Source organism: Bos indicus, chromosome 16 (assembly GCF_029378745.1).
Source record: "Bos indicus isolate NIAB-ARS_2022 breed Sahiwal x Tharparkar chromosome 16, NIAB-ARS_B.indTharparkar_mat_pri_1.0, whole genome shotgun sequence".
Classification (NCBI taxonomy): domain Eukaryota; kingdom Metazoa; phylum Chordata; class Mammalia; order Artiodactyla; family Bovidae; genus Bos; species Bos indicus.
In genome coordinates this window covers 40,775,824-40,790,871 of record NC_091775.1, presented here as the reverse complement: position 1 = coordinate 40,790,871, position 15,048 = coordinate 40,775,824, and the positions used below count along the sequence as shown (strand labels likewise).

General features: G+C 44.6%; 1 protein-coding gene and 1 non-coding gene across 5 annotated transcripts in view; both read right to left on the bottom strand.

The window, feature by feature from the left end:
- Positions 1–1,300: 1,300 nt before the first annotated feature.
- Positions 1,301–15,048, bottom strand: part of C16H1orf105 (chromosome 16 C1orf105 homolog) — a 33,061-nt gene continuing 19,313 nt past the window's right edge. For 3 of the 4 annotated variants that reach the window (XM_070768178.1, XM_019975931.2, XM_070768179.1), the window contains 4 exons: positions 9,562–9,636; positions 7,286–7,353; positions 4,688–4,755; positions 1,301–1,692 (listed from right to left, as the gene is read on the bottom strand). In XM_070768178.1, coding sequence (XP_070624279.1) covers positions 1,547–1,692; positions 4,688–4,755; positions 7,286–7,353; positions 9,562–9,636 — 357 coding nt within the window. In that variant the 3' untranslated portion in view covers positions 1,301–1,546. Of the gene's footprint in view, positions 1,693–4,687; positions 4,756–7,285; positions 7,354–9,561; positions 9,637–10,643; positions 10,863–15,048 lie in introns of those variants that run through there. The other variant, XM_070768177.1, reaches the window with a different exon arrangement.
- TRNAY-GUA (transfer RNA tyrosine (anticodon GUA)) lies at positions 11,127–11,198 on the bottom strand. Its single transcript has one exon. It is a non-coding gene; the product is annotated as a tRNA-Tyr (tRNA).

Here is a 15,048-nt window from a genome sequence, read left to right as displayed (position 1 = left end):
ATCTAAGTAGATAATATTCAGATTACCTCAAAAGCTCTAAATAACTGTGCTGCAGGCATGCACCCTCCTCTAACATATGGGAATGTGTGCCCCAGATCCTTTTACTGGATATGTTAATTTGCAAAGAAAAAAGATAAGGAAACATTTTCATCTGTCCTTCGACAACTATCTGAAATGGGATCACAATTCATGCACACAGCCTTCATTTGAAAGGAATTGCATTCTATTTTTGGAATTCTTGAACTCTAAATGAACTGAAACCAAGAATCCATAGCCTACCAGGAATATAGGGTAATCAAGAAAGCTTTTCCGGCTTGGGGGTTTGTGTGTCTGTGCATGCACGCATGCGCAAGAAATGAGGTCAGTTTGGTCACCAGGCTATCTGTTAGAGACTTCTGAATTACATTCTTCAAACACAGCACAGAGGTTCATTCCCACAGGTTGGCCCAGTGCCCATTTAGACAGGATCTTGGGATTCCATAAGGCCACTGCCTCCTAAGTAATGGAAGGGATCTTTTTTTACATGAGCCTTCCTGAAGCTGGGCATGGAGCATATATGCCCACAAATATAATATTACAAGCCTAGAATTTTCCTTTGTCTCACACACACAGACTGTGACAGAGCTGGATATACATCCTCAAACCAAAGTAACCAAAATACAGAATAGAAGCATTTGATTTGAATTTGATTGAACACAGATGAGAAGAACATCCGTTACATTCCAGACACTAATGGAGGTTACATGAGGAAGGCAAGACAAATACTTTTTCTGTCCTCAAGAGTAAAAGTGAAAAAAATGAAAGTGTTAGTCGCTCACCTATGTCCAGCTCTTTGTGATTCCATGGACTCAGCCTACCCGGCTCCTCTGTCCATGGAATTCTCCAGGTAAGAATACTGGAGTGGGTAGCCATTCCTTTTTCCAGGGGATCTTCCTGACCCAGGGATTGAACAGTGGTCTCCCACACTGCAGGCACATTCTTTACCATCTGAGCCACCAGGGAAGCCCTGGGTAGCTATGAGCTAACGTGACATGAACACACAACCTTCACCTACCACTTACCAGTTACTGCAATACAGCAACCTCTGTCATCTGAGTTAACTAACTGAGATAAGGACAGAAGGGTGACCACCATTTCTCTCTTTTATTCTTACTATGCTGACCTCCTGGAACCATCTCTGGCCTTCTGTCCTGAAAGAAGAATTGATTTTCACAGAAAATCCATGTCTTAGAAACAGAAAACTATTGTCTATTATAGAAACTCTTTAGCAAAATAAAATAAATGACACTCAAAAAAAAAAAAATGACACTCAAAATGTTCCATTTTAATCATCACATGTTTATAATCATGTCCATTAAACTATTTTATCTTTAGGAGAAATGAGAAGATACTGGTAAGAGCTAGAACTTTAACAATGGTTAGGAAGGCAAAATTGAGTCATCTTGTTCATACTAAGAGGAAGTGATGTGAAGGCACTAGTGTCAGAAACTCACTGGGTGAGGTGGCTTTCTCTCTCAGCATCTGGAAGGTGATGAGTGCCCACCACTCACTGACTCACTGCTTTGCTCACTGGTTCTTTGCTGGGCAGGGAAGAGAGTTGTGTCTCCTGCAGGGTTTCGTAGGCATCTGACAGAAGTCTGTGGAAGACAGCTGTCCTGGGGCCCAGAATGGGCAGTCTGTAGTGAACGTTCTCTGGAGAACAGAGCAAGAAGGAAGGAGAGGGCTCCTTAGATTCTATTTTTAAAATACACTCAAAATAACTGGTGTCACCAAAGACTTCTCAACCTTATAAAACAGCTTCAAGATTCACATGAAAACCTTCTCTAACAGAACCATCTTACCCCACCACACTTAAGCTTTTACATATCTTGGTCAAAGAGGCCAGAAAAGAGTGTTTAGAAACAAAACTCAAATATTCAGAGAGACTGCCAATTAAATTATAAATGAAGATAATGTGCGACTGGAATTGTAACATGAGTTAAAGGGAAAAGAGGATACAATCCTCAGAAGACTTTTCAGGGACACACGTGTGGTTCTGCTCTTCAAACAAACAAATGTGATCTTACAAAAGCCAACAGTAGGGCAAATACACTTGTATTTCAAAAGGAACCTTCATTTTATGAAATAATTTATTTTAGGGCTCCTTAAAACTCTGGCTCCATCTATGGGGTCGCACAGAGTCGGACACGACTGAAGTGACTTAGCATAGCATAGCATAGCATAGCATAAAACTCTTACCATCCTGACCTTTTCTTTGGTTATCAGTTTATTTACAGATGGTTGGTTTATTCGTTTTTGTGACTACTCATTGTGAAGGAGAGTACATCAGTGTCTAAAATAGCATATTCTCATCGGAAGTCACGGAATGACTAAGGGAGCTGGTGTCCTGAATTCTCTGGAAAAGCTCCGTGGTCCAGGTGAATGAGAGCTAAGAGATGTCAGAAGATCACAAACCAGTTCAGTGTTATTACTGTAATGAAGAGGAAACCGAGGTACAGGGTCATGATGAACTAAAGATCAGAAGCCAGATCTCCTTAATCCTAACACTTCGTGTCACGTCTTAGCCCCGGTGGAGTGGTAGACCAGGCCAGGTGGTAGACTTAAGCCAGGTGGTTAGCAGCTGTACCTATGTTCATGGACAAGAGCTTGTGAGTGTTATGGAACTCTGGACTCAAGGCCAGAGTCAAGATGAAGAAACCCCATCACTTAATAGAGATAGGCTCTTTCCATTTACTTAGTTCTCACTAGGAATTATTGAGGATCTATGAAATTTAGCTGAATCCAGAAGAACACCAGGGATTACTGTCGTGATCAACAAAATGAGTTGGGCAGTCACTGGCAGTGATGTTTGCTGGATGACTCAGCCATTTGGTATTTGCAGCATGTCCACAGGCTATGCAACGTAGGGACACGTCTAAGCTGTATAAGCCAGGGGGGGCTGGGGCAGTGTCAGCAGCTTTTCTGGGTCGATCAAAAGTGAAGGCTGCTGGTACTGAGTGTCTGGCTCTCAGGGGTGGGAGTGGGCAAAATGCTTCTCTGGTTTTAAAGGTGGGAACATAGAGACCCAGAGAGTTTCAACAAGATAGCTAAACCTGTCTAGCAAGGCTAGGATCTAAACCCAGGTCTCTCTGTTCCTAGGCACCTTTTTTTTAACCTCAGAAAGCATACACAAGAGCAAAGCTCAGCTCAGAAGGGTCACGACTGGAATCAACTACCAATCTATCAAGCCTCAGCTCTAAAAGCACTCCCTGAAGTCCTACCTCCAAGACTGTGGTTCTTGGATGAAAACTATGGGCAAGAACAATATCTATTGAGAACTTAATATAATCTACATTCATTGAGTCTAGCTCTTATGCTGGTAGTTGAAAATATATCCTCAGGGTTAATAAAATCATGAGAAGCATCTTATCACATTGTGCTGTAAAATCAGAAAATAAACATTTTTGCTTAGGGAAGGGCATGTAATTATGTGTGAGTACGTGTGCACACGTAGGTTTCGTCCTTTGTGAGGCAGACCTGAAAAAAATCCAGGCTTAAGGGAAACTCAGAATGAATGTGCGGCTGATAAGAGAGAACCCTGAAACCAGCCTCACATGGGTTCATTCGCCCAGCGTTCCCTAGGCTTCAAGAGAATGAGGTGGTTGCAGGCAGATGGGGGAGCTTTCATGAAGGATGCACTTAACTCTTGGATCTTCAGTCCACTTTGGCTAAATGACAGGCAGTAGAGAGGCCAATATTTCTGTATACATAAGAAGGAATTGGAGATCCACTAGAGTGGAAATCTCCTAACCTCAGCTGTCCACTAAGTCTCTGATCCTCCCTTTTGACACTGCTTCAAGATACCCTTTCTGTCCTCAAATTTCCTTTCTGATGTCTTCTCAGTTCAATTCTGGCTCTAACTCCCCTGCAACCTCCCAGGACAGAGCTTAGACTTTCCCATTAGTATGAAGTAAAGAAAGTGCTCTTGATTTTCCTTTCTATGTGTATCAAAAGAAAAACTGAAAGTGGCTTCAGTTAATCTGGAAACAGATGAAAATACGGACATAAAGTGACAGCCTCTGCTGCATCAAACCCTTGAATTACATCACTCCAAAGAATGACCCACCCCTCCTCCACCAGCCCTGTATTGGTTTCTCTAAAAGATAAGATTTATGTCAATGCTGAAGCCAGAGATAGAGTTGCTATCCTTTTATTCTATTACCAGCGAGTGAATGTAAGAATAGCACTGGGCAGCTGCCAGGAGAAGGCAGGTGCTCCAAGGAGCCTGTGGGAGGGAGGGTTCAGGGCTTGGGAAGGCCATTCCAGCAGTGTGGAGACATACATCCTTTCTCCCCTTAATTGGGGCTATTAGGACTGCCTGAGAAGGGAATTATCTATAGACATTCTTCAGCAAGTGGATTATGGGGCTCTTTAAATGGGGCAGAGCGATGTGGCATGGAGAGGACCTGGGAAGGAACACACCATGGATAAGGCCAAGTGAGGGCTGAAGAGGGGACAGGGAGGGCTGGAGTGAAGGGAGGGGTGTGGACCCACCGAAACAGGTCAATAAGCAGAACGTGAAAGAGAAGGGATGGAGAATGGGAATTTGTTCAAAAAACTCAGAAATTATCTTAGGCAGTAAACTTTTCATTCTGTTACCATGAGGGTGGTATGTGTTTCCCTACAAGTACTCCAAAAGAAAGCAAACCTGTTAGGATGTCATCACGAGAACGTTTGGGTACAGTCTGGGCTTTTGGCTGATGGAGACTCATCATTCTGATGGGAAGAAGCAAGAATACACATTAGTGATTTGGCTAGGGCTTGGCAGAAAGGAATGTGTCTTTATAAATTTTAAAACACAGATGGGCTCTCGAACCCAGCACCTGCTAACTTGGTATTCAGATCACTTGGCTGCAGTGTGAGATGACTGGTCAAAGACCACTACTTCAGAAGCTCTTTTTACTTAAGTGATATTTTCATGGAGTTTGATAAAAGCTGCATTTAAAAAACTATTTTATTTCACTGTCAGAACATGTATAGTCTGAAAATAGAAGGGATTAAGGAGAGAATCCTCCAGTTCTCAAAAAAAAATGTAAACAACACTTCCAATCTACCTTTCAAGTGCAAAATTGAGCATATTTTTATCACAATCCTCCAATTTTGGAGAAAATGTCTTGACCACTGTCTATTTTTTCTGGAAGCTAAGATTGGAAGTGACTCTCAACCAAAAGGTGCTCAATTGCTCAGTCATGTCCAACTTTTTGCAACTGCATGGATGGTAGACTCCAGGCTCCTCTGTCCATGGAATTTTCCAGGCAGAATACTGGAGTGGGTTCCCATTTGCTTCTCCAGGTGATCTTCCTGACCCATGGATCGAACCCATGTCTCTGGCATCTCCTGCATTAGCAGGCAGATTCTTTACCCACTGACCCATCGGGGAAGCCCCAAACCATTTCTACATTATTTTAAGTTGTTTTTTTCCTAAAGATTGACCAATCTGTAAACTTGGATGGGCAAGCTACATCTCTACATTCATTTCTTGGTATCTATTTCAACAAAGATTTTTCCAAGATTATTTTAACTTTGCTACTAAAAATATGGTCAATCCATCCAGTTAATTTTATTAAATTGCCATTGGAGGATTCACTGGGACTAAGAAAAAGAAAAATACCTTTAATTGCCCATTTTTGGCAAACAAGAAGGTAGTATTTGTAAGACAATAGTTTAAGAACTGTCTACACTATAATACAACAAATATATATCTATCTGCTCATACTTATTTCCTCTGTCTTTTCCTTTCTCCTTTCCCTCTTTCCTTCATTCCTTCCAATCAACAAACATCATTTGATTCCCACAATGACTATAATTAAAGTCTCTTAAAAAGTATTTCAATGAAGACAATTTCATCAACCTATATGCGTAGTGATATTTAGAGACTGTAAGGAGAGAAATTATAAGCTACAAACAGAACCAGGATCTTACGTTATAGTCACACAAGCTAAATCTCAGAGTAGGATGTTTTCTTTCATTTTACTAAAAAATAAAAACTAAAAATGACCAATCTAATAATACTGGGATTGACATGATTTTAGGATTGGTTCAGCCTTCACTCTAAGCTTTAAAGGAAGAAGAGCTTGGTTTTTAAAAAAATTAATGACTTACGACTTGAGACTTTCTTTAAAGTACCAAATATACAAGATAAATAAATTGGGTCAAAACTTTTCAAAACTCTCTTTCATAGAAGAATGAACTTTAGCTCAAAAATTCCTGAGTTTAAACAGTTCAATTTTCCATTTAAAGTCTGTAAAGAATATTTATGAGTTACATTTATCGTGATCTAAGAGCACTTATTAAGTATAGAGTTGGTGTAGGTAATGTTAGTGCTGGAGCCTGTCACATTCAAATGCCCATTTCCTCCACCACCATGTCTACTCGGGCCAGGACGTGGTTTTGATGCATCTGAGTCCGCATCTTAGTTTGTATAAATGTCCCTGAACTCATACAGAGAAATATAATATCTACTACTGTCCATCCTAGGTTACAAAAGGGCCTATGTATTTTCCAACATTATTGCTCTCTGTAGAGGAAACAAGTTAATGATTATCATTAGATCACATATAACTTTTTGGCTTAGTCATATGTAAAGGTCAGTGTAGGCTTACATTTCAACCATCTACTGCAAGGCAAGTCCACCTATCTTGGTTCCTTATCCAGGGTGACTCCATGTTTTGAGTTTTTTAATAAAATGAAAACTGAATTCTTCTTCCCTGTCTGGTAGTAACATGCAGGAAAAAAACCCCAAAATCCAACTAATCAAACTTTGACTGGACTTTATTTCTGATATATTTGATCTTGGTAAGAAAGCAGCAAATGACAACAAAAGGAATGGTTAACAGTAATTTTAGTCACTGCAGTGTATCAGAGGCTGTCCCAGGCCAAGAGAAGTGATGTGTAATCTCCCATATCTTATGGATTAGATATGTCATCTACATGGAAAATTTGTGTTTAGCTCTAAGTCATCAAACAAATCTATTCTATGCCTTGTACAGGTCTTATGAAGGTAGAAAGAAAAATTATAGTTTGTACATTAGTTTCAATAGCTGTTTAGGGAAAAGGTAAAAACAACTATTTTTTTGGTCTAACTGTGTATTAATAGTTTAACCAGAAAATGAAACCACTCAAGAAACTCATCGCTTAAGCATTCCCCAAACATTTTACTTATTATATTACTCAACCCACTATCCTATGTCCCCAAATGAATATAACCAGATATAAATCTGTGTCCTGATTTAAATCTTTAACTTACCTATGATTCATAATATTTGCAAAGGATAGTTTCCGATCATCTGGGATTATCAGAGTTTTTGGTTGCACCTATGGAAGAAAGTCACATGTATAACAATGCCCAAAACTGCACTCTAAGTTATAGAAATAACATACCATCTTAGCAAACTCAAGTTGCATTTAGTGAGTCATTCATATATCATTTTCTCCTTTCTTTTATTGAATTTATTCCTATTTTAATTTTTTGCCGCTATTATAATTGGAATAGTTCTCTTTATTTCATTTTTGGATTGTTCATTGCTAATACATAGAAATAAAATTATTTTTTGTACATAGATCTTGTGTCCCATAACTTTGCTGTACTCATTTATTAGCTCTAGTAAATGTTTTGTGGATCCCTATATATAAAATTTCTATATATAAAAAGGGTTTTATATATAGAAATATATATAGGGTTTTCTATATATAAAATCACATCATTTGAAATATGGTTTTATGTTTTCATAGTTTTAATTTCTTTTATTCTAATTTCAGTTTCTTTTTCTTGCCTTAATTTTCCTGACTAGAACGAACACTCAATGGTGAACAGAAGAGGCAACAGTACATATCCAGGTCTGTCCCTGATCTCAGGGGAAAACACCCAGTCTTTCCTCATTAAGTTTGATGTTAGCTGTGGGTTTTGGTAGACACCCTACACCAAGTTGAGGAAGTGCCCTCTATTTTTATGAATCACCTTTTTTGGCCGTTCCCCATGGCATGCAGGATCTCAGCTCCCTGACCAGGGATTGAACCCACGCCTCCTGGAAGCACAGTGTCAGCCACTGGCCCACCAGGGAATTTCCTAGGAGTCTTTTGATACCTTCCCAGCATCTCCGCTCCACCCCATGAATGGAGGGGTCTCAGTGACAAAGCAGTCCCCACCCCAGTCCCCGCCAAGAAGGAAGCGGAGCTGCTACTGCACACAGTGAGCCAAGAGTATTTCGCACTTATTTTCTAACCTCTTTTCATTTCCCCTAGGCTCTGCGAGGCCCGGTTCTGACAGCAATAGGGAAGGGCCCTTGGGCACTTTTGCATCTGAGGCGCTTCCTTTGGGCATTCCGACGAATGATAAAACCCTGCTGTGTGCTTCCACTTGGGCTGGTTTGGGCAAAAGCAAAGGTCAGAAAAGAGGTCTTGAGAGAGAGAACAGCTGCTGAGGTTCCCAGGGAGCCAACTGGCCAGGGCCCGCTTAGGCCTGGGGTCAGAGCCTTCTAAACGTAGACACAAGTGATTCCAGAAATAAGACCAGGAGAAATTCCAATCCCAGTTTCCCAGACCCCAGCCAAAGCTGATACTGAACACTGTGATCCTAATTATGCAGAACATGAATGGATGTTGTAACATCCGGGTACACCTTTGTTGGTAGCTTCAGTGACATTTCCAAATCCCACATAACAAACTCACAAACCCAGCGAAACACTTGCTCGTTGGAAGCATTTTCACTGTGAACTCATCAAAGGGGCCTCGCTCGTGCCTCCTGTTTGTCTTCTATTCCTCGCCCCTTTCCTGTTTCTGCACAACTAGCCTCACCTTCCTCCCTGAGTCAAAGAGGATCAGAATTAAAGAGATACTTCCCAAACCCAAACCTAACCATTCAACTAAGTCAACCTTCAATCTAAGCCCGATGCTTTCTCAGAAGGCCCCTAACCTTGCTTCCTACACTGACCCAAGTCTTAACTCCAACACGTACAGCCTCCCTCCTGAAATACACCTCTTTCTTTAGCAACTCAGATGTCAGAGCTTTGTTCTTGAGGCACCCACATCCCCTAAATAGCCTTTTCTTTCCTAAAACTCCCCTGACCCACCATTCCCTACCACCAGCAACAAACAACCACCTGTAGCCAGGAAGTACCAGAGATTCTCCCCCCAGCTCCACCACCGAGGCGACGACTGAATGTATGACAAAGCCCCGGATGAAGCTGCTTGTGTCATGGCTGTGACGCTGAGTGTTGTGTTGGAGACATGTTAAGGCAGAGAAGAGGCTCCATAACCTCCGGCACCTCTGTAGGGTAGTCACCTGAGGCCAAGCAAAGCAGCTCAACTCTGCTTTTCCCCTCGGGTTCAACCTGCCTCGGTTCATCTGTGGTTCGTTGCAAATGGGAGGTATATCATGTAAGGTGATGGAGCTCCCAGGCTAGCAGCTGCTCATCTGTGGCCCTTCCTGCCAGGCTCCTGGTCTCTCTGCTGGGCTTTGGTGCGGAAGGCGTAGTGCTGTGCCCTGGGGACACCCATGCCCACACCTGCCATCCCCTCACCTACCATTTTCACACCTCGACATGTGGAGCACAGCTGCTTGTTTCTGATCAGCGTGGGGTCGTTCTGGTTCCACCCAGCCTGCAGGGAGAGAGAGAGAGACAGAGAGAGGCGAGGAGCCGGGGTGGCAAAGAAGTGGGGAAGGGGTGGAGGGGTGGGAGGAATAACAGTTACTTCTGCCACAAAACAGAGATGAACACTCTGGTCCCAGCCATGCCCAGGATGGACATTAGACTCAGACAGGGTTTAGACAGAAGGGGATGAGCCACAGACTAAACAGTGGCCTTGGGCACCCACATACAGTGGCACAGGCATCAGACAGCTGGCAGGGGGTGGGGTGGGGCAGGGTGGGCCTGGGGCTGAAATCCAGTGAGGTCCCTCTTTACAGTGTGAGGGGCTTTCCTCTCTCACAGGTGACACTTTCCAAATGTCATACACAAGTCCCACCATCTTAACTAGTTGAGACCCTCTGATGGCCTGAGAAAAACAAATAGAAGACTTCTCTGCTGGCTGCAAACCTGCTTTCTCTAGTCTCTCTGAAATCCTATCCTCTCTTGTCAGGCCTTTACTCTGGGACGACATCAGCTCTCAAGCATACACTGTCTGCTACCACGAGGCCCTTCTGCACCACCCGAGAGCCGCCGATCAAGACCTGGGCAGAACTGGAGCCGGTGTGTGGGTCCTGAGCCCCTCTCTCCCCAGAGGAGGGAGGCAAAGAAACCACCAGCAGAGGGAGAGTGGGGCAGCCGTCTGCTCACTGCAAACACTGCTCTCTTTCAGACTCCATTTCTGCCAGAAGGGGAAAGGGTGGGCTTCGGAGCATTTCCTCCTGAAACACAGGCTCCTCATTTGCATAGCTGGTGAAAGCTTGGTTAGGGAACAGATGGCAACTTGAGGTTAGTATCCCACGTAGGGATTCTCTCCTACCCTTTCCTGTTCACACTGACACCAGAGTCCTGAGATAAGATTCTCAGGAAGCGTAGCTACAAGGGAGAGGAGGGCCACAGAGACAAGCAGTCGGTTACTGCAAACTGAAGGCTTTCTCTCATTTGAGTGACCTGGCGGTCTGTCACTGCAGGAGTGCCCACCTGTGCCTTGACGCGTTCCTGCCGTCCAGCCAGCTGTGCAGAACAGGAAGATGGGGAATATACCTGTATGGCATGGGGAGTGCTGCGGCGTGCTCCTAATGTGACCTTTGCCGGACTGTTCCATGAGATACACTTGGGTGAGGCATTACTAGGGGTCTGAGGACTGTAAAGTATGCACCATGTTGGATTCTTCTGACAAATATTTAAAATACATTTCATGTTTATAGTCCATTTTCAAAGAATCAGCTCAAAGAATCAGTATTCCCACACTGGGCTGGCATGTGGAAGCATGACTGGGAACAGCTTAATCCATTCATTCAGCCACAAACCTTCACTGTGACGCCACCGCGTGGAGGGTGCTGAGATGGGGTCACAAAGATGAGTAAGGTTTCTGGCCCAAAGGAAGACCAGGGAAGAATACAGACTCATGTATTTGTCCTTTCATTAATGCTGGAGTGGGTTGCTATTCCCTCCCAGGGAATCTTCCCAACCCAGGGATCGAACCTGGGTCTCCTGCATTACAGGCAGATTCTTTACCATCTGAGCCACCAGGGAACCCCAGGTACTGAGGACGTGGAGATAAAGAAGAAACCATTTCTGACTGCAACCTGCTCAGCACCCAAGAAGCGTGCCAGTGTTGAAGGCAGAAAGATGCTGAAGCCACTGGGAGGAAAAGGAGGCCTGAGTTCACCTGGTGGGGGTGGGCGTCACGAGAAAGCTCTGAGGCGGGTTGAAAGAACAGGTAGTGCTTGGGTAGGTGCTGGATGTGGTGAGCAAGGAGAGGGGGCTGTGTTCCAACCTAGGAACACTGCGCAGTGACTTGGAAGAAAGACCTGGCAAATCCACTTCAGGTAAGTGAGGACAGCCTGGAATGGCCAGTTGTGTGTGTGTGGGGGGGAGGGGTGAAAAGAGAAGCTGGAGAGGACCCCCCGCAAACCCTCACCCTGACCCCGGGCTGACTCCTCTGCTCTTCTGGGCCCATTCAAGCTTCTACCTTCTCTTCCCAGATATCCTGGGCATGGGACCTCCTGGGGCCCAGGCTTCTCCCCCTGTCCCTCATGTCTTTGAGTTCTGAGACAAAGACACCTCTCTGAAACTGCGATTCAAGGCTGGATGTGCTAGGCATTACTGAAGAAGCGAGGGTACTTCTGGGGCTTCAGCAAAGAGACGGACTGTGTCCCCTTGGAGGACTCAGCAGGGGCTTCTGAAAGTGGCATCTGTGCTTGGTCTGAAAGGACGAGGAAGACCTGGATGGACGGAGGTGGGATGGGAGGGTGCTCAGCAGGTTTGTTTTCAGTGGAGTTAGAAGCAGGTGCTTATGTTTCCTGCAGTTGATTCTGCCCCTCTTGCAGACATCTGGTGTCTGCAGAAGAAAACACTAGAGCCTGCAGGGATTGGAATCACAGGATTCATTCCAAATGAAGCAACAAGCATACCAGGTGCCTGGCAGGAGCTTGCTAGTTTAACGAGAGTTGGACCTGTGACCTGAGTCCCACACTGTGAGGACTGTCATCCTTGGGAATCTGAGGGAGAAACATGTCATATATATTGTTTGATCTGGTTTTGGCAACTCCTTATCCTGTACAATCTAGCTTAGATTCTTCTTTCTCAGAAAGTCCTTCTCCTGACTCCCTTACCTGGGTGTCTGCCTCTCAGATTGCATCAAGATTTAGTATAACTCTTGCTGCAATCTGCACTGTTGTTCTGTTTGCTTTTTAGCATGTTTGTTTCCTCCTAAGAGCAAGAATGTATCTCACACATCTTTGGATATATAAGAGGCTGACTTCCAATCTTCTCACCACAGAGAACTCTTTTTATTATTTCCTTCTCATTGACTCCCAAGTTTTGACAGCTTGTGATCACTAGAGCAACTACCCTGCACCTCCTAAGTCCTCCTCCCTGTTTCATGTTGATCAAACACATACAGCGACAAATACAAGTTTCAGAGGGAAGTACTGATAATCACCACTGACCCAAAGTACTACCGGAATCTAGAACCTACTGTGTGGCACACAGTAGGCATTCAACACATGTTGGTTGAACGAATGTGTCAGTGCAAGCATTTTAAATGATCAGGTATATAGACATGACTAGCCTCTTGCCTGGAAAATCCCATGGACGGAGGAGCCTGGTGGGCTGCAGTCCATGGGGTCACTAAGAGTCGGACACGACTGAGCGACTTCCCTTTCACTTTTCACTTTCATGCACTGGAGAAGGAAATGGCAACCCACTCCAGTGTTCTTGCCTGGAGAATCCCAGGGATGGGGAAGCCTGGTGGGCTGCCGTCTATGGGGTCGCACACAGTCAGACACAACTGAAGTGACTTGGCAGCAGCAGCAGCAGCAAACATGTATGTCCATAAATCTCTAAAACACAAGACAGATATGTGCAAAGATCACTATTGTAATAGCACTTTCTTCAGGGAAACATTACAGGACGCTTGTGTGCAACCAGTTCATGGACACAAAGTTCTTAGAAAAGCCAAGGCTGGAAGGCAAATTGCTCGGTTCCAGACCTGGCTCTGAGAGGCTTGACTGGGTGATCACTGAAACGCTCTGTTACTCCCAACCCCCTGCTGCTGCTGCTGCTGGTCTCTGTGGCCAAAAGGCCAGAGGCCAACTCTCATCCTGCCCACGCTTTCTAGGGACAGAAAGAACCAGTTTTTGACGTGTGGCTTCAGTCACTCTGCCAGGAAAGTGGCGGTATTTCTACCTGAGACTCACTGTCAGCCAATCCTCGCCCCCAGAAGAGCCACTGCATCCCTCCTCACCTGGAGAGGTGGGCGAGGGCCTGGAGGTGGGGGGATGGGGGGTAGAGGGGTGTCTGTGCAGTGTGGGAGGCGGCCGTGATGAGCAATCCTGCCTGGCCAGTCTATAAAGACACCAACACAGACTTTTTGGGATTGTGTTCTTTCTGGGCCTCAGCCCTGAAACCAAGGTCCTTCTATGTGAAGCCTCTCCTTCTCACTCCTGATTTCCTTCATGCCCACTCAGCACATGAGCAGGAATGGAGCATAAACAGGCCGGTGGTTCTAAGCACAGGCCCCCCGGCTGTGTCATCTGCAGAGTCGGAGCCATCAGGAAAAGAGGCTCTGAAATGTCCATGGGGCTCTCATTTCTTGAGCAGCTCTCCTCAGGAGAGCCCGGCCAAGGTGAGGCAGAGCTCAGTCGACCCCCAGGGCCAAAGCCTGCGCTTCACATCACCTGGAAACAGCCTCTTATCTGAGCTTAGTGTCTGCTGAGGCCCCTGAACTCTGGCTTGTGGCCAAAGTGCTGGGCCTCCTTGAATCTTAGAGGGAAAAAAAAAGAATTTTTTTCTCCCTTTCCTTCCCTCTTCCTCTCTCTGTCTCTTGCTCTCTTTCAGACACACACCTGTCCACCTAACAAAAACTGAAAAATGTAAGCACCAGATGGCGATTTTAAAAATATCCATCACAAACATGATTTGAGGGGCACTGACAGGCCTGCCTCCTATCTTCTCGCCCCACACTTGTCTTCCTTTCCTCCTGCTCACGCCTGCCTTAACTGAGACACCTCATCAACCATCACCTACTTCCACCCTTTTGGTGGACACAGTGAAGAAACTGTGGCTCAGACAGGTTAAGAGATTTGTCCAACAGTCCATACATGTAGTTTCTGTCATCCAGAAAGTTCTTTGGATAAAGGGTCAAAGAAAGACTACCTTTTTCCCAGGGGGAGAGAGAACTCTTAGTGTCCATATCAGGACATGATGATTCCTGCAGCCCTTAGAAGCCAAAAAGTAACACTAGAAGAACCACGTTCAATATTCAAACCAAAAGCCCCCATCATAACTACACATTTCCCTGCTCTTGGACAATAGCAACCATCTCAAAGAACAAAAGTGAGCATAGTATAAGAAATACTCTTACTGCTCACTAGGAAAATTTCAAACATACACGAAATGATCAACAGCCGTGTAACTATCACCCAGACTTATGAAACTTGGTTTTCATTTCATTATTTAGATCATTATTTATATCTAGATCATTATTTCAGGTCAGTTCTTTCCTTTAAAGCTTGGATTTGTGGTTATATGTGTTTGATCAACACAAACAGGAGACGGAATGAAGCATATGTGAGGGGTCATGAATTTGCAAAAACTGAGAGTCGATGACAGAGAAATAAGAGTTCTCAGAAAATGGGAAGTTGCCTCCTATAGTGTTCCCAGCCACATCTCTGCTGCTGGACGGTGTTTGTCAATGAGGGCTTTTTGTCACAAGTCTGCCAAAAGCAGTATGAATAATGTTCTCCTCTTCTCTCTGACTCGTTAGACTGGGACAACAAAGCCAGTCAAGGAGAGCAGATGGGGATGGGGCAGGAATGGAGTGGGGGGTACTTTGTACTCCATGGTGCAGGGTTGGGGGGAGACTCGGTCACAGCCCACC